Raw genomic sequence first — 27,769 nt, forward strand, 5'->3', positions numbered from 1 at the left:
CTATCAGGCGTTAAGGGGCCCCCAATATGTCTCAGGGCCCCCAAGACACATCTGTTCCCTGAGAAGTAACAAAGTGTGAACTTGATCAAATCAGTACATTCCATCTCTGAGAATCTCCGGAATTTTCCAGACAGGGAGGCAACCCAAACTTCATTGCCTAAGACCTGTAACACCCGCTCTGGCCATCGATCTGTCTGTCTGGATTTACCTGTCCACTGCTTTCGCATCACAGTCTCTGGTGAGCAATCACATTTTGGTTGAGCCCCAGCAGCTCAGTCATTTTCCCACAGCTGCAGCTTCCTTGTGGCCAAGGACAGGCCCTGACTAGAGATCCCGGAGCTCAAGCTGTGTCCTCACTCCTTTACTCGTGAGAACGTAGCCCCTCAGCCCCGACGCTTCAAAGCCATCTCCACCCCACTACTTCCAACCCCAGCCAGGGGGCCCCCCATAGCTCTTGAGGGTCCTAATGCTGCCTGAGAGTCCTGCTTCTGTTTGGGGGAGGAAGAAAGGTGGCTCCACTCAGATTTGCAGCCAAAAAGAGACAGTGTGATTTAGGACTGACAAATCTGAGCCTGACCAGACCCCCGTCCTCCACCTGGACAAGCTTTGCAGAGGGCTCTTTGGGGGTCTTCCCTAAAGGAACTGGGGCAGATTGTTATGCCAGCTGCTTGGTCCTCCAAATCTGCTCTGTCTAGTCTCGCTGGCAGGACAATCTGTAGACCTAGAATTCCATTTTCCATTCCCCTGGCCCTGAAGGAGACTTTGGGCTGGAGCCCAGAGAAAGCACAGCAGTTCCCGCTGCTTAGAGCGGGTCGGTTCTCCGTTATAACAGGCCGGCAGATTCTCAACACGTTCCTGATGAGATTAGAAGCTCCTGCAGGTATGTGTTTGTGGCGGCCCTCAGCCTGTATCAACAGATACAATGACTCACTTCTTGCCTAGTGGAATAACCAAGGGCTTGCTGGGACACACCTGGGGGGCCGGGGAGCAGGGAAAGCAGCTCCCCCTGAAAAGAGACGTAACTGGCAGGCTGAGTCTCAGGACTTTTGCGAGGGATCTCTGGGGTTTGCTCAGCCTCACAGGGTCCTGCCCAGGCAGAAGTACAAGGGAAAATGCTGAGTTAGGAGGAGCTGTGGAGGAATAGACCTGGCTCTGAAGAGAGCAAAGCGGCATACCAGGTGCAGAGGGTGTCCCCACTTTCTCTGTCTCTGGGTTTGGAGTTTAAGGAGACTTCCTGGCCTGAACCTTGCAGGAGAATCTTCCCCTGGGCTGGGGGATAACTATGCCTCCCCCATGAAAGCAAATTCTGCAGTAAAGGACAGTCTATTTTCCCTTTTGGCACATAGCTGAGATATCAGGCCACAGTTGCCTTCCAAGTGCTGAAAATCCATGCAGCAACCTCCTGTCTAGGAGTGGAGAAGGGCAGATCACTGCCAGTGGGGACTTGCTTTGTCCCCCACTCCTAGACAGTATACACCTTGCTGGGATGGTTGTTAATATCTCTGGGCCTATAAGGATCCCTCGGGACATTGGCCAAATGTCCCCCTTGCTTCCTGGAATCCTTCTTGGGCTGCTTACAGCCCTGGCCCCCATGGGGAAGTGAGACTTGCAGGCAGCGTGGCCGGCTTGCTGCCAAGACACCAATGCTGCAAGGCAAGGTTATTCCTAACTAAGCAGAGCCTGCCAGGAAGAAAGCGTTTGCACCCCACACCACTGTGCAGGTGCGATTGTGAGCTCACAGCTGCCCCCCAGGCATGCCCAACCCACTTAATCATTCACAGCTCTACAACTCTCCCTCCCATCCCTGTTCTAGAGGATAAAAGGGGGATTGCCTCCTTGGTAATAGCCACCTACTGCGTCCTCCTGAGCTCTGTTCTCTCCAGCACCTCCAACCCCTAGTGTCTGCTACTCTTCTTCCACCAGGAACAAGCCATCATGTCTCGCCAGTCGAGTGTGTCTTTCCGGAGTGGGGGCAGCCGTAGCTTCAGCGCCGCCTCAGCCATCACTCCATCTGTCTCCCGCACCAGTTTCACCTCCATGTCCCGGTCCGGGGGTGGTGGTGGCAGCTTTGGCCGGATCAGCCTTGGGGGTGCTGGTGGAGCAGGCGGCTATGGAAGCCGGAGCCTCTACAACCTGGGCGGCTCCAAGAGGATCTCCATCAGCGCTGGTGGTGGTGGTGGTGGCTTCAGGAACCGACTTGGTGCCGGTGCTGGAGGTATCTTTGGCTTTGGCTTTGGAAGTGGAACCGGGTATGGAATTGGTTTAGGCAGTGGAGCTGGTGGTGGCATTGGGAGTGGTGGCGGTGTTGGCTTTGGGCTCGGTGGAGGTCCTGGCTTTGGCGGTGGCTTTGGTGGCTCTGGCTTCCCTGTCTGTCCCCCTGGAGGCATCCAAGAGGTCACTGTCAACCAGAGTCTCCTGACTCCCCTCAACCTGCAAATCGACCCCGTCATCCAGCGGGTGAGGACCGAGGAGCGGGAGCAGATCAAGACCCTCAACAACAAGTTTGCCTCCTTCATCGATAAGGTGAGACAAGCTCCTTTGTGAGAAACCACGATGAGTGTGGAATAAATGCAAAGGAAGTAGGAAGAGGGAGATTTTCTGACTTTGTGCAACTAGCTTCATAGTTTGCAGTTACGTGTTTTATTTGTTTCCGTGACCCAGGTTTATGGCCTACTTTCTTAATTAGACTGACAGCTTGGAAAAGAGGGTCTTAGTTCTTCTGCTTCAGAGATTGCTCCAGAAGGGCTGTTTGATTACTGTTGGGCAACGAGATGAATTCTGTGCTTCATGTAACGGGGCGATTGCAGAGAAAGGTAGATGACTTTCTCAGGCAGTAGCCTGAGTGCCTTCGCAGCCGCCACTGCCCTGGTCTACACTCTGCCCAGGCGTGCCCAGTGCTATCTGTGTCCTGGATAAGTGCCCTGTCTTCCCAGAAGAGTGAGATTAGGCACTACACTCTGGATATCCCCTCCTGGGACCCAGGAAAAGGCATTGCACCTGGGAAAGCTTTCAGAGGACAGCATGAGATGGGAGAAAATAAAAAACAACCTGGTGATTAATGACTGAAACATGAAATTCAGGTTTTTCCATCTTCAAACTCTGTCCCCGCCAGGTGCGATTCCTGGAGCAGCAGAACAAGGTCCTGGACACCAAGTGGACCCTGCTGCAGGAGCAGGGCACCAAGACTGTGAGGCAGAACCTGGAGCCTTTGTTCGAGCAGTACATCAACAACCTCAGGAGACAGCTGGACAGTGTCCTCGGCGAGAGAGGCCGCCTGGACTCGGAGCTAAGGAATATGCAGGACCTGGTAGAGGACTTCAAGAACAAGTGAGTCATGGTGGAGTGGCGATAGGGGTGGGTGATATCTTCTTGGCAGCACATGTACTTCGTAATCGGACTACTGCTTATATCTTCCCCACGGGCTAGACACTTATGCTTTGTAGGGACACCCAACATACTAAAATCAAATCCAGGTTCATGTTTAGAAAGTTCCAGCCCTAAGCTCTGCCCCTCTGCTAGGCACTTAGCAACCAGCCACAGCAATAAGCTCAATGCCCTTGGTACCAGCTGGTGAAAGAGCAGCAATGTAGTCCTGCTTTTGGGGTCTTTTCTCCCCAGTACACTCAAAGTACACAGCATGGGCTTTTTGGTAGATTCCGCCCAAAGCAGGAACTGATGACATAACCCAGCTTAATGGCTCAAATAATTTCTTTAGTCCTTATGAACCAGCAGCTGGGCTGCTAGACTTTTTTTTGTTTGTTTAAAGACTTTGAAAGCTGGAAAAAAAAGCATTAGAGAAATTGACTAGATGTGGAATTGGGGAGAAATATCACAGCTTTTCTACAGGAATATTCTTGAAGCCACCTGGTTTATTTGCAGCTGTTATAGCAATAATGGAATGATTATTGGATGGGCAGTTAAAGAGAAAAGCGTATTCTAATGGGTAAGGGCCTTGCCCAGTGGCTCACACTACCAGTGCCCCCTCCCTCTCTGCCTATATGATGTGAGAAGCCCTTTCCCAGTGGAAAAGAGGCCCACAGTTGACTTTATGCAATAAAGACCCCAGGCCTCACTTGCCCCTCATCTTCTGATAAGCACTTCCCGTTCCTTTTGCCCCCAGGTATGAAGATGAAATCAATAAGCGTACCACCGCTGAGAACGAGTTCGTGATGCTGAAGAAGGTACGTGGGTAGAAGAGAACCTGTTGCCTATGGCTATGCTCTCTTAAGGTGTCATCCATTTAAGTCAGGGTGGAAATTGGGTGCAGTGCCAACCATCCGTTTCTCTAGGATGTGGATGCCGCCTACATGAGCAAGGTGGAGCTAGAAGCCAAGGTCGATGCACTGATGGATGAGATCAACTTCCTGAAGATGTTCTTTGAGGCGGTAAGAAATGCCCCTTATTCAAGACCCAGAGACATGGGCACTGGGGCAGCACCAGGGATTAGGGTCTCCAGACTTAAGTGGCTTCCAGTGGCTCCAACGCTGTAACTACACCTTTCGCTTTCCTGTCCCTTTAGTAGCACTAACCCTTTATTAGCTTATAAAGCCAATCCTTAAAAAACAAAAGACCTTCTCAGTAATCATTTTGCAGAGTGAGTTATTAGAGGCACAAAGTACACCTTTCCTGGACCTCTGCTTTGTGTTTTCTCCCAGTGTGGCAAACCACTCAACTAGATTCTTTTGAAATAAGGTATGCCCCAAGAAGATTCACATCTAAGAGGTTATTGTATACAGTAGAGGTTTCTTGGAGGTTCAGCGTTAAGTCTTTTTTTTTTTTTTAAATAGATGTAGTAATGGTTTGGATTATTTATTAACTTATCTAAATGTTCGATGTTAGGTGGTTATTATTATTATTTTTCTCAAGTTGACAAATCATAGTGAGTGAACTATTTGAATGGACCTGACATGAAATAACACAGAACCAGATGACTGACTTCAAGTCTCCCTGCAGGAGCTGTCCCAGATGCAAACGCATGTCTCCGACACGTCCGTGGTCCTGTCCATGGACAACAACCGCTCCTTGGACCTGGACAGTATCATCGCCGAGGTCAAGGCCCAGTACGAGGACATCGCCAACCGTAGCCGGACAGAAGCCGAGTCCTGGTACCAGACCAAGGTGCGTGCTATGGTCAATGCCTCACGAGTGGGAGGATGGCCACGTGTCTAGGATTCTCGGCCATGACAACATGCTAAGGATGGGGCTCCCAAAACCCGCAGAGACCTCTTGGGTTGAATTATGGGAACAGTCATATGTGCCTTTGCCACATAAATTCAAGAACCGTAAGGAGAATCTCACTCTGAATCTCACACCAGTGTCTCCAGGAAAGCAAAGGCACTAAAGAGGAAATTATCTAAGACCAGAAACCAACCACGGACCCCAGATAACTACACCTCTTGCCACCTCTTGGTAGCTTCTGCCTGTGAACATTGGGGAAGTGTTCCCATTCTCATATAAATGGACTCTTTCCTCTTTTCTGGTGGCACCAGTACGAGGAGCTGCAGCAGACAGCGGGCAGACACGGCGACGATCTCCGCAGCACCAAGCATGAGATCTCCGAGATGAACCGGATGATTCAGAGGCTGAGAGCTGAGATCGACAATGTCAAGAAGCAGGTAGGGAGAGGCTGAAAGAAGGCAAGAAGGGGCCTGAGCTCTGGAAGGGAGGCTTGTTTTATTTTACTTTTTCTAAACACATACACACCCAGAGCTGGAACAAGTACCAGCATTTCAATGCTTCCCCCATCCCCAATGACAAGAACAATAGTACTGGCTTGTGTCTGGAATCTCAGAAAGAGATACCTGAGCCCAGCTCACCACTAAAGTATATCCCCACTCTTCCTTCCTTTCCCTCTAGTGTGCCAACCTGCAGAACGCCATCGCTGATGCCGAGCAGCGTGGGGAGCTGGCCCTGAAGGACGCCAGGAACAAGCTGGCCGAGCTGGAGGACGCCCTGCAGAAGGCCAAGCAGGACATGGCCCGGCTGCTGCGCGAGTACCAGGAGCTCATGAACACCAAGCTGGCCCTGGACGTGGAGATCGCCACCTACAGGAAGCTGCTGGAGGGCGAGGAGTGCAGGTGGGCAACATTGCCAGGGGTGGCCTCACATTTGATAAGTGGAGCTTCTGCTCCACTGCAGGGTGTAAAACACACACACGAGCGACTGCTCTCATGTACATGATAATTACCCATCTTTAATTTGGTTCGAATCTGCTGCCAGGGCATACAGCTAACCTATACAGTGTGGTCCTAACTCACTTTTCTGACCCTATTCCCACCACCGGTATTCTTAGACACTGCCTCTCCTTCAAACAACAAGTACCAGCATTTCAATGTTTCAGCATTTCAATTGTACCAGCAAACAATTCAACAAATGTCTTCCCTGTTCTTCAAATACCTCTTCCTGCAGGGAGCCTTTCATGATTACTCCAGCTGAGTTAAATTCACCTGCCTTTGGATTCTCAAACTACTCCGTTTTCTTCAATCTTCTGACACTCTCTACTGCCTACTTTCTGTTAGCAGTATTTCTGTCCATGCCAAGTCCGCTCACAGAATGTAAGCTCCTACAAGGCAAAAACTGCTTCATACATATGCATAGTTCCCACAACCTCTTACTCACCCTTTCTGTACAATGGGTGGAGGAGAATGTGAATTACAATCTTCCTGTGAGAGCCTGTTTCTAGGTCAGGGCCTCTTCATTGGAAAGTCCCTCCAGCGAGCTAGCTCTTTCTCTGATTTGAACAGTTTTCTGGATATGCAGGCTCCTTGCTTATAGATCAAGCTCTAAACATGACTATAGGAATTATCCACACAGAGTCACGCTGTCTTTGAGGGAGTTTTTAACTCTTATTTCAATTTTTCCTCTTTCAGATTGAGTGGAGAAGGCGTCGGACCAGTCAACATCTGTAAGTAACTTTAAACAGCCATTAACAATGATGATAGTATTTGGTGCCAACTCGAAATCTTGCTGTTTCTAGATTCCAGATATTCCAATCCACACATATGGGTATTTAACACACTTCGTGAGAGACAGGTGGTGGAGGGGAGAGAACACAGATTGAGACATGAAGCAATGTGCCTCATGTTTTATCTCTTACACATCTTGTGTTCTGCCCCTCCACCTTGCCCTCCCCTCCCCCCTCCCCCCAAGGACTTAGCACCATCCCTGGCCTACTATGTTCACCAACTGTCTGTTAGGGACCTTAACCAAATGACTTAGTTCTTCGGGCCTCATTTGCTACTCTGTAAAAGGGGCCAGGTACAGTGCTAACACCAGCAGGATCAAATAAATTGGACCTGTAGGATCAATCTGATAGACTGGTCTCACCAAGTTCTCCCTCTTTTCTCTGCAGCTGTCGTCACAAACAGCGTCTCCTCTGCCTACGGTGGTGGCGGCGGCTATGGCAGTGGCTATGGCGGCGGCCTCGGTGGAGGTCTTGGCGGCGGCCTCGGTGGAGGTCTTGGCGGCGGCCTCGGTGGAGGTCTTGGCAGCGGCCTCGGTGGAGGTCTTGGCGGAGGTGGTGGCAGCAGCAGCTACTACTCCAGCAGCAGTGGGGGCGTCGGCCTAGGCTCTGGCTTCAGTTCAAGCAGTGGCCGAAGCATGGGGGGGGGCTTTGGCAGTGGCAGCGGCGGTGGGGTCAGTGGCTCCAGCGTCAAATTTGTCTCCACCACCTCCTCCTCCCGAAAGAGCTTCAAGAGCTAAAAGTCTGCTGCAAGTCACTGCAACCCAAGGGCAACGACACGGCCTTCTAGGTGGTTACCAAGCCAAGTTTTCTTTTACTGGAGTGTAGTCTAGACCAAGCCTATTGCAGAACCAGAGTCTGGTTCCTGGAAAGACCCGATCCCTCGTCTCTAATCTCCCATGCCTCGATTCTATGTTCTGCTTCAAATCAGTGTTTAAGTCTCTACAGCCTGGTCCTTGATCAGAAAAAAATACAAAATTTTTCAGTATCGAAACCATCAAAACAGAGTCCCTACCCCAATCCCAAATTTTGTTCTGGTTCTGACTACCTCCATAGTGTGTTCAATAAAATGCTTTTATAATATAAGCTGTTGTGAAGAATTATTTTTTCAAGGTCTACAACCAGCCTAGAAACCTCTTGAGGGTCTATCTGTCCAGATGTGATTGGTTTCTTTGATGATTCACCGGGAGAATGGAATGACCTTGAAGGGAAAGTGATCATTCTGGGTGGTCTGGAGATTACAGGACACCTGACAGGAGGTTGCTAAAGCCTCTAGAATGAAGGAATCCCTGGAGGGCATAGACAGGAGTGTCCATTGTATTGCAATTTGGACAGATTGTAGAGTGTTTTGTTGGAGGGGTCTCCATTCAAGGTCGGCCAACTTGCTAGTAAGAGCATAAATCAGCTTAAGCAAAATTTGTAAATAAGGCATATGTTGCCTTCAGAACCCAAAAAGGCCTAAAAGACATTGGGCCTGTTCTAATATTGTGGCTGCGGAGAGGGTCAATAGCTGTTTCTTAATAGTGTCAGAGGCAGAGTGGCCCTTGGATTACCAAATAATTTCCGGAATTTAGCTGACGTGACATTATGTATGGGACAATGGTCCATCCTTATTTTGTGAGCTCCCTTGTGAATATTTATATGTCCTGAATGAGTGTGTCCAGTGAATCTCTTAGGGCAGGACTCATCAATGTAATATTATACCTGTGCTCCTGGGGAAAATCAGATGCATTTAGGATCCTACCTACAAAGACGGCGTGCAATGGCAGAGCTGTTGAGGTACTCCGAGTGTCTGGATAAAGACGCATTATAAACCTTCAGAGGGGAGGCAAACTATGACTGAGAGGCTGTTGAAATGGCCATCGAACAGAACATTATTAACCAAGTTGCTGATTGGATAGTCAGTAATTTCAATAATACTGAGTAGTGGGCTTTAATGGATGTGAGCATGGCAGTAGAGTTGTGGTAATCCAGTGTGAGGGACCTTTATTCTTTCCAATTTTAAAAACAGGCCAAATTGTGTTGCTAAGTTGTGAAACAGAATACATAGCACCACTTCTCTCTATATATCTCCTTGTAATGAGTTTCACTTTTTGAAGGACCTGTTTTAATTTACATGGGCATATTAACTATTTTAACTCGAAAGCCCATCTCGTTTCGTCAAGCCAATTTGTAAGTATCAATGACTTAATTTAATGTTGATTTGTTTCTCATTGAGTCAGAGTGTCCATGACCACTGTGAGGTATTTTAGGGGGCAATGGATGGTGTGATCATGTGAAATTTACGTAAGTCAATAGTTCTGACAATTAAGGTGAAGCATACTTGTTTGTTCTCTACTCTGTGTTCAAGATTACAGGGTACCTTTTCAATTTAGTTAGATTCCCAGACATTAGGATAATTTGAGTTCCAATATGGATTAAGGCCACGGAGATTTGCCATTTGGTGTATTTCATCAGATGTTAAAGTTAATTCAGAACCTATGTGATAGAGGCGCAAAGTCAATCCACACCACTTTTCATCTTCTTGATGTATAAATTCTCTTAGTAAATTTTGGATTTCCAATTGCATGAAATTGTGTTTCAGTTTTTTTGTTTCCTCCCCATTTCCAGGTTTTTTTCATTCCTTCCGTTCTATTTCTTCTTGTTCCTTCCTTCCTTCCTTCCTTCCTTCCTTCCTTCCTTCCTTCCTTCCTCCCTCCCTCCCTCCCTCCCTCCCTCCCTCTCTCTCTCCCTCCCTCTTTCCCTTCACCTACTCCTTTCCTTTTTATGTTTACTAGATATACTTGTGGGAGAGAGGGAGTCTCTCTACCCTGCTCATATCCTCATATCTCTAAATATTTTCCTCCACAGAGCATCAAATCAGTATCATCAGAGTTTGGGAACTTCCCCATATAAATAGTTGAATTAACCCTTTAGTTGTGTCACAAAGGTGTCATATGTGTTTTCCCCTATAACCCTGAGGATGAGGATTTTTTTTTCCAACAGAGACATAGGCAGCAGCAGCAGCAAAGGCATGTTGCAGGGTCCTAGTAAACCACCTGCCCTGAAGCGTGTGGCCTCAGCATGCCATAGCAACTGCCCGTCCTCTACTTGTGCGATCACCTAATAGGACTATATATTGCACAGGTTATCAGTCTTTCCCCTGAGCATTTCACAGAATGGGGGTCAACACTTGCTTGAGACACACATCAATGTTCATTGGGTAAGAGCCATCCCTTGAGCTCAGTGACAGTCATTATTTACAGAGGAATTTAGAAACACAGTTCAGTATGAGACACACAGATAGGTCTGGGTTGAGACACATGACCCAATGCCACGTTAAGGAGGCCCCAATCCCATACTCCTGACCCTTCATGACAATGACTGAAACGTTTGATATAAGTCAGTTAAGTCTCTAACAGAGGCCTTGGAAGAACTCAGTAAATGCAGCACAAAGCACAACAGCTCAAGGTGCAAGCTGGACAGCAGGCAGCGACACAATTCAAAGATCCCACTAGCCAGAAAGCAGCAGCTCAAAGCGCATCATCGTAAGCAGACAGCAAAGCTAGACTGCAAGCCAAAGCAAGAAAAGAAAGACCCTAACGGTGGCAGCCATCAGATAGACATCCTGCTCACAGTACCAATTACTATGACCACCTTAGAGAGGCAGGATGAATCTCCACTCAAAATTTGGTTTAGCTATTGAGGTTGATGAGGCCACACGCACCAAGACAGTATGAAAATGTATATTACTCACATGATAAGGCTTTCTGAAGAAAGCAAAACAGGTTTCCCAAGCTGGTTCAAATATGGTTTGAAAGCGCAGGGAAAGGAGAGTAGAGTGGAACTTCTATTCTAAAAGTTGTAAGGGGGGTGGGGGGTGGGAGATGAGGGTAAGGGGGATCAAATATATGGTGATGGAAGGAGAACTGACTCTGGGTGGTGAACACACGATGGGATTTATAGATGATGTAATACAGAATTGTACACCTGAAATCTATGTAATTTTATTAACAATTGTCACCCCAATAAATTAAAAAAAAAAAGAAAGAAAAACAGAAGCTTTATTTCATTCAAATGCAACTGGGAAAATGTGCCACTGCATGATGCCAATAAATATCATATGTGGTGAGCTTGTGTAAAAAAAAGAAAAAAAAAATTTGGGGGGAAATGAAAAAGATCTAACAGAGTCAAAACAATCTTGGAAAAGAAGAACAAAATTCTTATAGTTACAGTTATTGAGATTTATTATAAAGTATAATAATTATGAGAGTACAGTATTGAGACAATGACTGGAAAATGGATCAATGGAACAATATATAGAATCTAGAAACGAACCGCCTATAGATTCATTAGATTTATAACAATGGTGCTATTGCAGTGCAATAGGGAAAGAATAACTTTGCCCGGCAAGTGGTACCTGGTTAGTTGACTCTCCATATGGGAAAAAAAAAAAAAAGATAATGAGTCCTAATTCATCCCATTCACAAAAACAACTTCAGTTGTATTATAGTCCTATATGTGAAAGATAAAACAATAAAGTATTTAGCAGAAAATAGAATTTATCATGATGACCTGAGGGGAAGCGATATTTCTTAAACACCATAAAAATTGCTTTCCTTAGAAAAGTATAAACTTTGCTCATAAAACAACATGAGGAGAGCAAAACAGCAAGACCCAACCCAGGATAAGACATGTATAATATATCTCTCAAAGAACTTGATGTAAAATGTCCAAAGAACAATAACACATTGCCCACAATAACGTTCTGTTCAAGTGTACATGAGGAATTCACAAAGAAAGAACATGTGCTCAGCCAGTTTCAAAAGACTAAAATGATATAGACTATCTGCTGTGACTATGGCATATTAAATTTGAAATAAAAAACAATAAAATATCTCAAAAATCTTAATTATTGGGAAACTAAACAAAATACTTTTAAGTAACCTATGGGTTAGTTAATGAGGGGATGCTTTGGAGGAGAGGGTCTGAAGGTTGGCCCTTACCTATCGTCTGCCCCTTTACAATAGAGAGTCTGAGCAGCAGCCCAACAACCAGCGCCCTCGTCTGTAGTTCAGTATGAAGACGGATCTACTTTGTTGATAGGGCCAGATTTAGCAAATATGAATAAATACAAGACGTGCAGTTCAATGTGAATTTCAGATAGATAACAAATAATTGTTTAGTATAAGTATATTCCATGCACTATTTAGGCATGCTTAATACTAAACTTTTAAAATTGTTTATGTAGAATTCAAATTTACTCGGCGTTCTCTATTTTGTCTGGGTGGCCTATTCATAGGTGCCTGAGATAGTAATGCTTGCTCTGAGTATCAAGCCTCCTGGAATGTAGTTGGCCTCTACAGAACTGGATACTCACCTGGCCCTCACTTAAGGGTGGTGAGGGAGGCCTGTAGGTAACCTGCTGTCATGGAGCTTCTCACATGAGATGGGAGAACCAGAATCTTAGCCTGGCTCATTGCAAGTTTCCCTATCAGCGTTTGGGGGTTTTGTACAGCACGGCTGTTTCTAGCTCGGTTTTCACCATGACCTTGACCTCAAACTCCATAGCTATGTAATAGAAAGGTGGGAGGTGACTAATTCTTAAAAGTCTTCCCCAGTTCCAAAGCTTCTGCCTAGTGACCTGCTCAGCAGCAAGAACTTTGCCCACCTGCAGACGACCATGGAATAAGGCGAGACCGCAACTTGATTTGTGAGCCAGGGCAGAGGGTCTCTGCCGTGGCTTCAAAATATCAAAATGTTATTGTAACTGAGTGGTTATTGCTGTTCTTGTGGAAGTTTTCCTTGCTTTTTATTCTTTTGCATATAGATAAGACCAGGTACAGAATGCCTGATTAGTTGGCTTCTAGAATAAGCTTTTATAAGTATGGCCTAAAAGATAGAGAGTCCATTTCTGTCTGAAAGTCGAAATATAGCCCTTACACTAATATCTGGAAAGATTTGAATGAACCTCCATCATCTATTTTTGCTTGTCAAAATTCGTATACATGTTTACACTGAAAATGGTTTCTGCATATCCTATGATATTTTCCCGGCCAGAACCATCTCCATGCTAATCTGAATGTCATCTGTCACTGTGCCCACAAATTTGATAATCTAGATGAAATAAACCAATTCTTTGAAAGACACATCTGCTAAAATTCGCACAAGAGGAAATACACAATCTCAATAAGCCTATATTTATAAAAAATTGAATCAATAATTAATAACGTTCCAAAATAGAAATCATCAGGCCTAGAGGGGTTCACTGATGAATTCTATGAAACATTTAAAGAAGAAATTGTACCAATTACCTTGAGTTTGGCAATGACTTTTTAGATACAACACCAAAGGCATGATTCATGAAAGAAATAATTGATAAGTTAGACTTCATAAAAATAAAAAATTTCTGCTCTGCACAAGACACTAGCAAGAGAATGAGAAGTCAAGCTACAGACTGGGAGAAAATATTTGCAAAAGACAGAGCTGATAAGAAGACTGTTACCTTAAATAACAAGAATTCTTAAAACTCAACAATAAGAAAACTAACAATCTAATTACAAATTAGGGCAAACACTTTAACAGACACTTCACTAAAGATGATATATAGATGGCAAATAAGCACAGGCAAAGATGCTTCACACCATTTGTCATTAGGGACGTGCAAGTTAAGACAACAAGATACCACTACACACCTACTAAAATGGTGAAATTCCAAAACTCTGACAGCGTCAAATCTGGCAAGGATGTACAGCAAGAACGCTCACTCATTGCTGGTGGGAATGCAAAATCGTACAGCCACATTAGAGACAGTTTTGCTGTTCCTTATAAAATTAAACCTGCTCTTACCATATGATCCAGCAATCATGCTTTTAGTATTTATCGAAACGAACTGAAAACTCATGTCCATGTGAAACCTGCACACTATGTTTGTAGCAGCATAGATTCATTGATTGTAAACACGTATGCTTTGGTGCAGACGTTGATAGTGGAAGGGCTGTGTCTGAGGGTGGAGGGGGTACTTTCTGCTCAATTTTTCTGTGAACCTAAAATTGCTCCAAAAATTAAAGTCTATTTTTTAAATGGTACAACTATTTTGGAACTTACTTTTTTCTGTGTGTGTGTGTGTGTGAGAGAGAGAAAGAGAGAGAGAGAGAGAGAGAGAGAGAGAGAGAGAGAGAGAGAGAGAGAGACAAAGAGACAGAGAGACAGAGAAAGAAATTGAGAGAGAGAAATGGAATTATCGAGGCTCTGATTATGTGACACATGAAATATGCCTGAGCAGACTGGCTATACATTTACTCTTGACACAGCAATTCTATTTCTAGGTATTTATTTTAGCAAAATGAAAACACATGTCCACACAAGGACTTATAAGTATGTTCAGAATCGTTTTACAGAAAGTAACCCCAAACTGGAAATATTTTAGGAACCCATCACTCGAAATGGGTAAAGAAACTGTGTGTAGTATATTCATATAATGGCACATCACTCAGTAATAAAAAAGAATGAAAAGCCAAAATTCATAACAAACATTTGTTGTGAATCTCAAAAACATTTTGCTGAGTGAAAAAGGCGCCCCCCACACACATTTATAGTATGTGCTGTATGATTCCATTTATATAATGTTCTAAAAGAAACAAATTAATCTAAGGTGGAAAAAATCAAAACAGTTGTTGCTTGGGGCAATGGGATTAGAGGGAAAGGGCACAAGGAATTTTCTGAAATAATGGAAGTGCTCTATATGTTGATATTAGGAGGGCAATATAAATGCATGAATTTGTCAAAATGGATTGAACTCTGCACTTAAGATCTGTGCATTTCACTGAATATACATTATAGTTCAATAAACAAAAATATTTTTAAAAAAGAGAAAGACTATTTCACTTTTCACAGTGGAGATGGGGAAGGAGGAAGTGAATTGGGAATGGAATCTAGATTAACCAATCAGCAGTTTCTGCCATAGGGTCCAAACTTCCCTAGCTTTATTGAGTGTTCTTCTGTGCCTATCGGAAAAATCTAGGCTATTTCCCAGAAGCGGTTGAGGCAAATTGGGAGGAATTTAAATTGATCAGATCCCCGCGAGTCCTCCTTTGCAACTTTAGTTCTACAGACTTTAGCTCTGCCAGGGTATCAACAATCTGTCACTAATCCCAACCCTAGGCTAAAAGTGAGATTACAAAGGATTATCAGATGGAAGCCATTAAATGTCAAGGACGCTGAGGCGTGTTTGCTCTCTAGGATATTCATACTATAAGAGTCAGGTGATTTTGAGAAGAATTGTTTGGATAGAAATTTCCCCAAGTCATCCTGAATTTGGGGGAATCACCCAGTATACTCACAATTAACTAGATATTTCCCCTTTACTGAAATAAAAGGAGTTTAACCAGAAGGCAAACATAGTAAGACGTCATGCACCTCATTCAATCGCTTACATTATTTAAGCAAGTACCTGTGTATCTCAGTAGAGGGTAGTGGAGTATTTTCACCCGCCTACACTTTTTCTTTTTAGTTACATGGTATAGAGAGGCGGACCGTACAGTGGTGAGGAGGTAGAAACCAGGAGGCAGGAATAAGAAGGGAGGAGGGACATGAGGCAGAGAAAAAGAAACCAATCCACCGCTGGCTGTTCTTAGGGATTTTATCGGCCCCTCTGGAGCCCTGGCTTGGCTATCTTCAACCCCTGTTCTTATCGAGGACCTCTGATACATGCCCGAGGGAGAACCTGTTCCTTCTTCCCCTCATCCATGCCCTTTTGCCCTGCTCACCCCAGGCCTGATGCACACTAGCCCAGCTGTTCAGCTCATTCTCTTCCCACCCTCACGTCTTCTCTAAAGTACTTCTTTTCACCAACAACAGCACTTCTTGCCTCCGGGCATCCAAATGCCTCACTCATGAGTTATGCATTGCTCCTCCTCCTCCAACTAGTTACCCCACATTTGTTAGGAAAGCCAAAGGGTTGTCCCCTTCGTCAGAATACACCCGTCAGTCCCCAGCCCAATTATGCACTCATCAGTTACATTCAGGTGCACCTGCCTACCCAATACCTGTATGCACAGGGTGAGTCAAAAAGAAACGAACACTTTCAAAAGTGTATTACGCAAGAACTAGGTTTTATAGGAATATGGAACAAAACCAATTGAAGGAAACAGTCCGAATTTTTTCTATAAGTGTATAAATTCTCAATTTGTGTCCCTCAAGGTACATGATATGCAATCCTATAGGCCGATAGTTACAGCTCAATTCATCCCAGACTAGCAAAGCACTCTACTGCTGGTGGTTGAAAAGACAGCCACCGTCCTTCCCCTTATCTCCTCCGGGCTATGAGGGAGCCATGGGACCATATGAGGTGCTTGACTCATCGCCACTAGAAGCCACATGGAGTGATGTCTGGGGATTTGGGACTGCAGTTCCAGAGGCAGGTCAATGCTTTGAACTTAGCATGCATTGAGCACAGTAGAAGGTGTTTTTCCTTCTTTCTTTCCTTCCTTCCTTCCTTCCTTCCTTCCTTCCTTCCTTCCTTCCTTTCTTCCTTCCTTTTTTCCTCTCTCCCTCCCTCCCTCCCTCTCTCTCTCTCTCTCTGTCTCTCTCTCTCTAAGTATAGTTGACATACAATATTATATTAGTTAGCTATATAACAGTGATTCAATATTAATATACTTTACGGTGCGATCACCACAATAAGTCTAGTAACCATCCATCACCATACAAAATTATTGTATTATTGACTATATTCCCTATGCTGTGCATTACATCCCCTGATTTATTTATTTTGTAAGTGGAAGTTGATACATCTTATTCCCTAGAAGTTGTTCTTTCAATGACCTCTGGATCCCACGATTGTACAGCCCTATCCCTCTAGGAATATGGAGTTGTCAAAAACCTCATGCTGCTGTGGACAAAGCCACTCAGGCAGGTGTCATGTCCAGATAGGCAAACCCGTCACTGTGTTCTATGCAAAAAAAAAGGATAGACCACATATGTGAACATTGAGAAATACAGAGAAGGGTTATAGTTTAGTGCATACTACATGTTCATAGATACTCAGAAGTGCAATTTTGAAAGCTTCTGTACTTTCTGAACCACTCTGTATATCATAGAAGGCTGCCCTTTCCACTCCAACGTCGTTGCTACTGTCTACATTCTTCACACATGTGGCTGCATGTTTCTCTTTCAATGGGTGCTTCCTAGGGGCAGGACTGGGTCTGTGGGATTCCCTCGGAACAGCATCATTCTGAGCTGGGGCTTGCAGGATTCGGCACTTAGTCTTAAGCTTTTGACAGATGATGACAAAAGCCCATCCTTCATTCTCATCAGCCAACTCCACCCAGGGATTCAGAAAGACAAGACAAATCCTCTTGAAGCAGATTTTCCATTGGCTCAGGCGTCAGGAGTTCCCTCCTGTCTTCTGCCATGCTGGAAAGAATGCAAGAAGTGCAGGTTAATACATCACCTACATATATTGCATTGTGTGTTCTCCACCCAGAGTCAGTTCTCCTTCCATCACACTTGAAATCTATATAATTTTACTAACCAATATCACCCAAATAAATCTAATAAAGATAAAAAATAACCACAATAAGATGCAACCCTAAAAAAGTACAGATTAAGCCCTGGGCCCTAGAACAAAGGCATTCCTCATTCTCTGGCACTCAGAGACAGCAGCTGACTGATGGAGGCTCTCCTGCTACAGAGTAGCGGCTGGGTCCAGCAGCCTGCTGAGGAGGAGGCCTGCTGACATTGGAGTTACTCACACTGCTTGCTTCAGTTTCTCTCGCATAGTTGCCTGAACTCTTTGTTCTAATCACAGTATAAAGGTCTGTTGCTCTGGGAAAATATAATAACTCCCCTGGGCTCCACCATGGAACATGATTCAGGGCCACTAGGGAGATTTCATCTGAGAAGTGAATGCTTTAACCATCCAGTGGATCTTCACCAGCTATAAACACAATCCCGTCCTGGGTGCGTAAGCAGGCATAGAGGGCAGAGGGCTGGACTCTAGAGGAGGAAAGAATCACAGCTTAGCCCAGGATGGCAGCCTAAAAATGGGTTAGGAAACATGGGGCACCTCTGCACACCCAAAGAAAGATACAGAAAATCAAGGGCAAACGAATCAAGTACGGACTTGACCTTTTAAGGGTGGTGGGACTAAGAAAAAGTGGAATTAGAAATAAATCTGCCGTGGGATCCCTCCTCTCCAACTCTCCCTCCATTGTCACAGGAGCTCTCGTCATCTCTCATGAGTCCTCTCAGCTAAACTCACGCATGGGCAGGGTCACTGGGATTGGTGCCCAGGGCATTATTCCCTGGCAGATGTTGAAGGGAATTTTGAAAAAAACAAGAGTTTATCTCTATACATAATATAATATAATATAATATAATATAATATAATATAATATAATAATTTGTATATATATATACATATATATATATATATATATATATATATATATATATATATATATAAATGTCTAATAAATCTGCCATTTCTATTGCTGGTGTTATCTGGTGTACATGCCAAGCTTGAGATTGGATAATATGCTGAAGTTAAACCATCCTCTGATTGGCTAAATGGTTGAATGTGAGGTTCCTGCTGCAATGAAATTATATACTTCATTCAGAGATGAGTCTACCCCTACCCTAGAAATAGATAAAATCAGTATTAAAAGAGGAAGCAATCTGGTCACCTGTGCTGGTTGATGGCAGCCTGGCCCTCTGTGCACAGCCCAAAAAACAGACGAGGACCCAGCAGAGGGTGATGCAGGGGGACCTGACTCCAGAGGAGGGAGGGCACAGCCTGCGGGGCTCCCACCAAGAACGTGGATTCTCCTTCCGACCACTGACCACTGTTACTGTCCAGCTACTTGGGCAAGGTGTTGCCTAGGCATCTGCCTATGTGTGGGTTCTAGGTCCTTACTAATGTTGCTTTTACTTGTTTTTACCCCACCCCGTCACCACACACACACACACACACACACACACACACACACATAAGCTTCACCTGGGTTCCAGTTCTTGAAGTTTCTGGTGGGTGCCTGAATACACCAAGTTTCTTCATACTTCCATTATCATAATAATATTAGCTCATCTTCATTGAGAACTTATGTGCTGCCACGCAGCTAAGGCCTTTACATTAATTATCTCATGTAATCGTCACAACACTGTAAGGTAGGTACTATTTTCACCCCCAGTTGACATCTGTAAAAAGTGAGTGATTTGGATACAGACCCATGGGAGTCTGATTACGAGCCTGAGCACTCTGTCTCCAGAGCCCACACTTTTAACCAGGGGCTGGCAACATTTTTCGTTAAAGGGCCACATAGGAAATCTTTTAGGTTTTGCGAGCCACACACTTTCTGTTACAACTACCCAACTCTGCCAGCATATGCGAAAGCAGCCATGGACATTGGACATTGATGTGGATAAAAGACATTGAGCCAATGCATGCTGCTCCCACCTGACTGGCCAACCCTTTTTACCCTGCCTGGCATCCATGCCAAGCCTAAAGCCCCTATCCCAAGAAACTAACATGGATCAGAACACTGTACCATGGGAAGGAATGCTTCTTTCCCAGAACTGGGTGGCAGCCCATTTCTTGGTAGCCATTGTGCAACCAGGGTGGAGGGAGGGGAGCTATTTCCATTGTCCTAAGAAGGTATCTCTTTCCAGCCAGACGCTGACTTAGCACCTCCTTTGGGCAGGAAATGCCCTGCCCTCCTGAATGCTGTTTGCCCCCAAAACATTGGAGAGACAGGACTGCTTGTAAAATAGTAACAAAAGCTTTCTTCAGGTCCCCTGAATGTGGGAGTTTGTCTTCCCTCCCCTGGTTGCCCATTTAACCAGATGGGCTTGTAGAACATGCTTACAATTGCTCTCAATGCTCCCTGTGCTCAGTATTTAATACACAGACTGGAAAAAAGAACCTTATTCCCCTCTAAACCAAACACCATACTCATCTGACAGCCTTCTCTCCTCTGAGAAGATATGTAGGGATTTCAGATTTCAAGTGCTGAGATTAGAAATATAAATTTGAAATGTACTTGTGACATCATCACACTTGTAAGGGCACATTTTTATGATTCACTGCTTCTATATGCCCCTAAACTTTCTGTACACACCCCATTAAGATGTTTGACTCAATTCTTAAGAAATGTTAAAACTGTGGGAATCAAAATTCAGCGAATTTCTTAATGGTTTTCATCCGACTTATTTTAGATTCTTTAAGTTAAGATCTAAGCGAACATTCCAAAACAGCAGAGAAAAGGTGTCTATGAATTCCAGTTGAAAAGAAAAATTTACATGATAACCATCTCAATGAAAAAGCACACATTGGGAAGGGAGGTGCTGGTTTGGAGAGAAACCTCACGCAGAAGTCAGTTTCCTGGGCAGAGTGGCCTTGGGTAATGTTTCCTGTCCTCTCAGGAAACGACCAATTGAGCAGCTTATCAGACATGACAGAGAGCAGGTGTCGCTCTTGCACCATAAAATCTCAACTCTTTTGTTCTTTTTGCCTTTCAAAGGAAGGTTATAGCCCCTATGTATCCCCCATTCCCATGGCCAGGCCACCAGGAACAACATCCAGGAGTTCCTGAAGGACAGGTACAAACATGGTGGAAAAACCACTGCAGGCCACTTCTTGCTCAGGGCATTGAGCAAATGCCTATAAGCCCTCAGAGACAGTCCCACCCTGATGGGAAGGGTGGTGCTAGTGGAGGAGAAAACCTGTGTGGGAAGGGGACACATAGATGAATGTCTGAGTAAGCAGAAGGAAAAGACAATTATCACAGATCAGTGCCTTGTCTCTTTTGTTTGACAATATGACTAATTCATGACTTCAGTGAATTTACATCCAGCCTCATTGTGTCGGGATCAAGTCAAGGCTGGAAGGCAGGAGAATTTATCCCTGACTAAAGGAAGCCAAAAATGCAATCTTCATATTTCATACCTTTATAGATACTAGGGGTGATCTCATTGTTTGTAAAGCCCAGCCCTTCCCAATCCGCAAGCTCACCTTCCAGGACAGAGCCCAGCCCATGTCACTGTATATAAACTGCTGCCGGGCCGCTCATCTCACACACCTGCTCCTCTCAGCCCTACCCTCCAGCCGCTCACGCCTTCTTCAGCCTCCTCATCTTCGGGAACCATGTCTAGCAAATCCATCACGAGGAGCAGCCATCGTGGCTTCAGTGCCAGCTCAGCCAGAGTCCCTGGGACCTGCCGCTCTGGCTTCAGCAGCGTCTCCGTGTCCCGCTCCAGGGGCAGTGGTGGCTTCGGTGGTGGAGTGTGTGGAGGGGCTGGCTTTGGCAGCCGGAGCCTCTATAGCCTGGGGGGCTCAAAGAGGATCTCCATCGGAGGGGGCAGCTGTGCCATCGGTGGCGGATATGGCAGCAGAATCGGAGGTGGCTTTGGCTTTGGAGGTGGAGCCGGGAGTGGATTTGGTTTCGGCGGTGCATCTGGTAGTGGCTTTGGGCTCGGTGGTGGAGCTGGCTTCGGTGGTGGCTATGGGGGCTCCGGCTTCCCTGTGTGCCCCCCTGGAGGCATCCAAGAGGTCACGGTCAACCAGAATCTCCTCACTCCTCTGAACCTGCAAATCGACCCCACCATCCAGCGGGTGAGGACTGAAGAGCGAGAGCAGATCAAGACCCTCAACAACAAGTTTGCCTCCTTCATCGACAAGGTGAGCGGGCAGGACCGGCCCTCCACTGGGATCTCTGAGTCCCCAAACTAGAGAATAGTGAATGTCCTACTGGGGGGCAGAACAGGGGAGAGGGAGGAAGAGACTCAGACAGGCTCCCAACGGGGATGCAACTGCACAAAAGTTGATGAAAATCAATTAGAACTACAGAATCTTTAAATAGCCCTCATTCTGTCTGGGAAGAATTCTCAACATTTGATCACCATAAAACACTGAGAAATGGGAGGGGCTTAGCCATACCTCCTAAAGAATCTAAGAGATTAAAAAGAAAAGTCCAGTGGACAACTAACTGCTCTAGAGCACTGGGCTGGGGAAAAAAGGAAAGAGAAAACAAAATTGTGGCTGGGTTAGAAAAAAAGACTCAGAAACATCTATATGTTCCATAAAAACACTAATCTATTCTAGAAACAGAAAACAACCATTACATGAGGATGTTCTAGAGGAAACTCATGCACTAAATGGGACATTAGATTGGAATCTAATTGTTAATTGGTTTAAAGTTGATCATTAGATTCTAAACATTTATCATCCCCTTAACTGGGTCCTAATGCAATAAAAACTTTGCGCAATGTGTCAGGGAATACTGTTTTAAACTAGATTTGTGATTGTACTTGCCAAGAGAAAGAGAAGAAACATGAAAAGTCACTGATAGCCTTCAGAACATAGAGTCAGAGCACCTCAAGTTCCACGGGGGAACTTCACTGGGAGACCTGTGGGTTGCGAAGGAAAACAGTTTGGGGGAGCACGACTGTCAGCCCTAGTCTCTGCACATGCTCTGTAGTAACGCAGCCTCACCACGGTGACCATCCAGGCCTGCTTGCAGGCCTGACAACTCACATCTCTTTCTTGCTTCCTTCATCTGGCTAACAACCAACCTGTGTTCCTCCAGGTGCGGTTCCTGGAGCAACAGAACAAGGTCCTGGACACCAAGTGGACCCTGCTGCAGGAGCAGGGCACCAAGACCGTGAGGCAGAACCTGGAGCCTTTGTTTGAGCAGTACATCAACAACCTCAGGAGACAGCTGGACAGTATCCTCGGCGAGAGAGGCCGCCTGGACTCGGAGCTCAGGGGCATGCAGGACATGGTGGAGGACTTCAAGAGCAAGTGAGTTCAAGGAGAGAAACGAGATCAGTTGCCTGTCAGGTGACCAAGTACAGATGTGAGCATCATTTTGTAGAAAAACATGTCTGTGAAATGAAAAATCACAATTGTTGCCTAAAAACAAACACAAAAGAACAAAAGGGTCATATAGGTGGATGGGGAGAGTAAAGAAGGAAACAATTCAGGGGCCACAAAAGTCATCTTTTAGACTTACCAGAATGAAAGCTCAATTTGGATGTATCCACTGGATGGATCCAATGGAAAGCTTGGATCCAGGGCTGCCTTTTCTGTGTCATCTTCACTGCTGCTCAGTTACGCCTTGTCTCTTTCTCATTCTAGATATGAAGATGAAATCAACAAGCGCACTGCAGCAGAGAATGAATTTGTGACTCTGAAGAAGGTGAGCTGATAAAGATCAGGGTCATGTTTCCTGACAGAAGGAGAGGACTCTGGGTCTTTGCCCACATCTGAGAGGAGAATAGGTGGGGAGCTAAAGACGGGCAGATGGGGAAGGAGGGCTCCGCTGACTCCCAGTTGGCTTATTCCCCAGGATGTGGATGCTGCTTACATGAATAAGGTTGAACTGCAAGCCAGGGTCGATGCTCTCATGGATGAGATCAACTTCACGAGAGCCTTCTATGACGCAGTAAGCATGTCCAGCTCCCTTTTAATTACTGTGATGGAGCCCAGCAAAGGGGCAAGGTCTCGGGGTTATGGACTCTGTCAGTGTCACTGGAGAAGATGATCTGACAATCTCTGTTATGTAGGAGCTGGCTCAGATGCAAACCCATGTCTCAGACACGTCCGTGGTCCTGTCCATGGACAACAACCGTGACCTGGACCTCGACAGCATCATCGCCGAGGTCAAAGCCCAATATGAGGAGATCGCTCAGAGGAGCCGAGCTGAGGCTGAGTCCTGGTACCAGACCAAGGTGAGTGGCCAGCTGCTGGGGGAATCCTGGGCTCACTCCCTGAAGACCAGCAAGAGTGCAGTCTTCACTGGGAAATCGACTTCTCAGAGTTGGGGTCCTCTCACAGACGGTGTAACCTGCACTGACAGAGTAGATATTTACAGAATTTATGTGCGAGTCTAGTAAGCCACAGAAGTGCATTGTGGGAGGAAAGCTAATATAGATGAGGAGCCAGTGAGTGTTGCTTTGGCTTCACTCTGATGCTGGATCTCAGAAACATAGCACAGGACATGGTGGCTCTGAGGCAAACTAGACAGTCAGTGGTCCCATAACAAGGATGGTCTGAGATCAGTGTGTAGCATCCAAGGGCCTTGTAAAATCTCTTGTGGGGAAGCCATTAGGTTCAAGTTTGTTAAATGCCTGATTAAGAAGGGAAATTCCCCAGCATGTGAAAGGCCGTACACATCACCTTCTCTCCCTCTGGACCACAGTATGAGGAGCTCCAGGTCACAGCCGGCAGACACGGGGATGACCTGCGCAACACCAAGCAGGAGATTGCTGAGATCAACCGCATGATCCAGAGGCTGAGATCTGAGATCGACCACGTCAAGAAACAGGTAGGATGGGGACTATGCAGAACAAAAGCATCGTTTTCTTGCCGGATCACCAGGCTGTCATCAACCATCTTCTGGGAGGTGCCTGGGAACTGAGGTAGCAGCAGGGAGAGGAGAACATGCAGCACCTACCCTTAGTGAGTTGCCACAGGTAGGAGAGATGATCCCAACGTAAGAGCGTGAGACAAAGGTTGGAATAAAACCAGTATCCCTTGGCCCACGCTATAAAAGTATAGGCAAGAGGCATTGAAAAGAGATTACATAAGGAGAACGATTGACTTGGGAATACAAGAAACAAGTTGGATGTGTGCTGTTGTAGCTTCCACCAGTCAGCCCCACATCCTCGTGCAGGAAGGTTAACACAAAGGGGCACAAAGGTTAACATGTGGCTCCCAGACTAGATAAGTCTTGCAGAATAGGCGAAGACTTGACAAAGAGAGTCAGAATGCCTTTCCCATGCAATCTGGGCTCTGGAACTCTTCCTTACTGGGAAAGAACCACGGTGAGTCTCCTCTGGAGGACTGGATTACAAGTTCCTTCTGCCTGTCTCCCCCTCTAGTGTGCCAGCCTGCAGGCTGCCATTGCTGATGCTGAGCAGCGTGGGGAGCTGGCCCTCAATGATGCCAAGAGTAAGCTTGTTGGACTGGAGGACGCCCTGCAGAGGGCCAAGCAGGACATGGCCCGGCTGCTGAAGGAGTATCAGGAGCTCATGAATGTCAAGCTGGCCCTGGACGTGGAGATTGCCACCTACAAGAAGCTGCTGGAGGGCGAGGAGTGCAGGTGAGTAACTGACAACCCCTCAGACATCTGGGTGCATTTCCATGATGTCCAGCCAATGAGGACAAGTTAACGCCCTCTCGTTGTGGCCATGATTCTTACTCTCAGAGAACCATTTGAAAGGCACTTTCCCACCAACTAGCCTCACAGGGAGGCTTCCCACCCTGGTCCCGTAGTGGCTCTCTGAGATCTCATGGTCCCTGTGTTTCCTTCCTCCTAGGCTGAGTGGGGAAGGCGTTGGACCAGTTAACATCTGTAAGTATCTTTGCTTACCTCCCTCCCTTGCCCTTGCGCTCTTCTGACTGGTGTCAGGCTCGGTGGATGAGCTCACCATGTCTCTATGTCCTGTCCTCCTCCCTCCACAGCTGTGGTGCAGTCCACCGTCTCCGGTGGCTATGGCGGCGCCGGCGGTGTCGGCGGTGGCTTAAGCCTGGGCGGAGGCAGCGGCTTCTACTATGGCTTTGGATCTGGCGTCAGTTCTGGCAGTGGCAGAGGTTTTGGGAGTGGCCTGAGCTCTGCTGGGGGCAACACCTCCACCATCAAATACAGCACCACCTCCACCTCCAGCAGGAAGAGCTACAAGCACTGAAGTCCCGCTGTTATCGGTCTCAGTTCCACATTGTCTCAAGCCCTCTGTTTAGCTGCATGGTCTATCTTCAGGTTGCTGCTCTTTTCCTGCTTTCCACTTCTCTTAGTCCTTGAGTTAGAACTGAAGTTGCTCAGTAACTTCATTTCTCCTGTTACCTATACCTTCTCCACCTGAGCTGCCATTGCTCACCATCAGAAGGTCACTGTTTGGGTTCTACTGCAGAAAAAGGCAACTTCCCCTTGGTTTCCACTGGTCCAGAGGTTTCCCATCTTCCAAATGTGGGTTCCTCTCTTGCAGTAATCATGTAACACTAGTGACATGAAACACGGTATACAGAGTCTGTATCCCTACTGTGTTTCCTCTGTTCTTTGCTCATTTATAATTGCTAAATAAAGCAGATTTATAATATAATGCATGGTTTCCTATTGCCTTGCTTTGTCATCAGTGGTTTTGGAGCTTTTTTATCTGACAAATTTCTTTTCATGAATAAAGGAGACTCCCAGTCCCATGTGCTTCACTCGCTCCTTTAGAGAACTTCAATAAACAGAAGTTTGGCACTTTCATGATCAAGGTTCATCCCAGATCAGATTCCATCTAAATGTTTGGCTTGTGGAGTGGTAGGCATCCGGTCCACCGTCATTGTTAAGTCTGTTTTCCTGGCCATATCAGGCACTTACAGCTTAGTCTCTCTGAATTGTTGTCTAAGATGCCACCTCTTCCTGCCCCAGTGGTCACCCATAATATCCAGAGAAAGACCTTACTGTCCCATTAAAGTAGAAGAACATTGACAAGAAAATAAGATATTTGATTTATGTACAATTGCCTCCAGGACTAAGAAATCTGCTTGACAACATATATCAAGACCAATTAAAATGTGCACGCACCTCTCTTGAATAACTGTGATGTACACCTGAAACTAATACAATATTGTATGTTAGCTATATTTTAATGAAAATCTTAAAAATATCAGTGAAGTTATGTGGTTCTCAACTTCATCTGACTGACTTATTTCGCTTAGCATAATAATCTCAAGATCCATTCATGTTGTCACAAATGGCACTATTTCATCTTTCCTTATGGCAGAGTAATATTCCATCGTGTGTATAGACCACAACTTCTTTACAAATCTTCTATTGAAGGACACTTTGGTTATTTCCACGTCTTGGAAAATAAAGCTGCAATGAACATTGGGGCACATAAATGTTTACGGATAAATGTTATCAGATTTTTTTGGGTATATACCTAGAAGAGGGATTGCTGGGTCATACAGTAATTCTATTCTTAATTTTTTTAGGAACATCCACACTGCCTTCCATAGCGGCTGCTCCAGTCTGCATTCCCACCAACAGTGTATGAGGGTTCCTTTTTCTCCGTAGCCTCTCCTATACTTGTTATTATTTGTCTTGCTGATGATAGCCATTCTAACTAGGGTGAGGTGATATTTCATTGTGGTTTTGATTTGCATTTCACTGATGATTAGTGATGTCAAGCATTTTTTCATAAGTCTATTTGCCATTTATATGTCCTCTTTGGAGAAATGTCTATTCAGGTCCTCTGCTCATTTTTTTGATGTTGAGTTGTATGAGTTCCTTATATGTTTTGGATATTAGCCCCTTATCAGAGGCATTGTTTGCAAATATGTTGTCCCATTCTGTTGGTTGCCTCTTCATTTTGCTAATGGTTTCTTTTGCTGTGCAGAAGAGTTTTAGTCTGATATAGTCCCATTCATTTATTTTAGCTTTTACTTCCCTTTCATTTAAGGTTTAACCTTTCCCCAAGGTTCATAAGTTTAATACCTATGATTTTTTTATGCAGTTTATTATTTCAGGTCTTATGTTTAAATCTTTGATCCACTTTGAATTAATTTTGGTACATATTGACCAGCAGCAGTCTAGTTTCATTCTTTTGCACATGACTTTCCAATTCTCCCAGCACCATTTATTGAAGAGGCTTTCTTTTCTCCATTGTATGTTTCTGAAAGCAACAAAGGAACAAGACAAACAAATAAAGAAACAAAAACTCATGGACACAGACAATAGTTTAGTGGTTACCAGAGGGTAAGGAGGTAGGGGAGGTGGTAGAAGAGCTTAAATGAGGTCAAATATGTGGTGATCAAAGGTGTACACACAGTATATAGATAAC

At 45.4% G+C, this 27,769-nt stretch overlaps 2 protein-coding genes across 3 annotated transcripts; both read left to right on the forward strand.

The window, feature by feature from the left end:
- Nucleotides 1–790: 790 nt before the first annotated feature.
- KRT5 (keratin 5) lies at nucleotides 791–8,047 on the forward strand. 2 transcript variants are annotated; one of them, XM_074325650.1, is made up of 10 exons: nucleotides 791–880; nucleotides 1,924–2,523; nucleotides 3,113–3,327; nucleotides 4,121–4,181; nucleotides 4,290–4,385; nucleotides 4,954–5,118; nucleotides 5,490–5,615; nucleotides 5,857–6,077; nucleotides 6,870–6,904; nucleotides 7,352–8,047. In XM_074325650.1, the coding sequence occupies exons 2-10, from the start codon at nucleotides 1,936–1,938 to the stop codon at nucleotides 7,699–7,701; spliced, it is 1,857 nt and encodes a 618-aa protein (XP_074181751.1). In that variant the 5' UTR covers nucleotides 791–880; nucleotides 1,924–1,935; the 3' UTR covers nucleotides 7,702–8,047. The 2 variants fall into 2 exon arrangements, with proteins under 2 accessions (XP_074181751.1, XP_074181752.1); XM_074325651.1 differs by lacking the exon at nucleotides 791–880 and having other exon boundaries at nucleotides 1,830–2,215; nucleotides 2,384–2,523.
- Nucleotides 8,048–20,957: 12,910 nt separating this feature from the next.
- KRT6A (keratin 6A) lies at nucleotides 20,958–26,235 on the forward strand. The gene is made up of 9 exons (XM_074325652.1): nucleotides 20,958–21,617; nucleotides 22,525–22,739; nucleotides 23,076–23,136; nucleotides 23,287–23,382; nucleotides 23,504–23,668; nucleotides 24,139–24,264; nucleotides 24,821–25,041; nucleotides 25,259–25,293; nucleotides 25,404–26,235. The coding sequence occupies exons 1-9, from the start codon at nucleotides 21,084–21,086 to the stop codon at nucleotides 25,625–25,627; spliced, it is 1,677 nt and encodes a 558-aa protein (XP_074181753.1). The 5' UTR covers nucleotides 20,958–21,083; the 3' UTR covers nucleotides 25,628–26,235.
- The last annotated feature ends 1,534 nt before the right edge of the window (nucleotides 26,236–27,769 follow it).

The sequence above is a fragment of the Rhinolophus sinicus genome, linkage group LG02, assembly GCF_036562045.2.
Source record: "Rhinolophus sinicus isolate RSC01 linkage group LG02, ASM3656204v1, whole genome shotgun sequence".
Classification (NCBI taxonomy): Eukaryota; Metazoa; Chordata; class Mammalia; order Chiroptera; family Rhinolophidae; genus Rhinolophus; species Rhinolophus sinicus.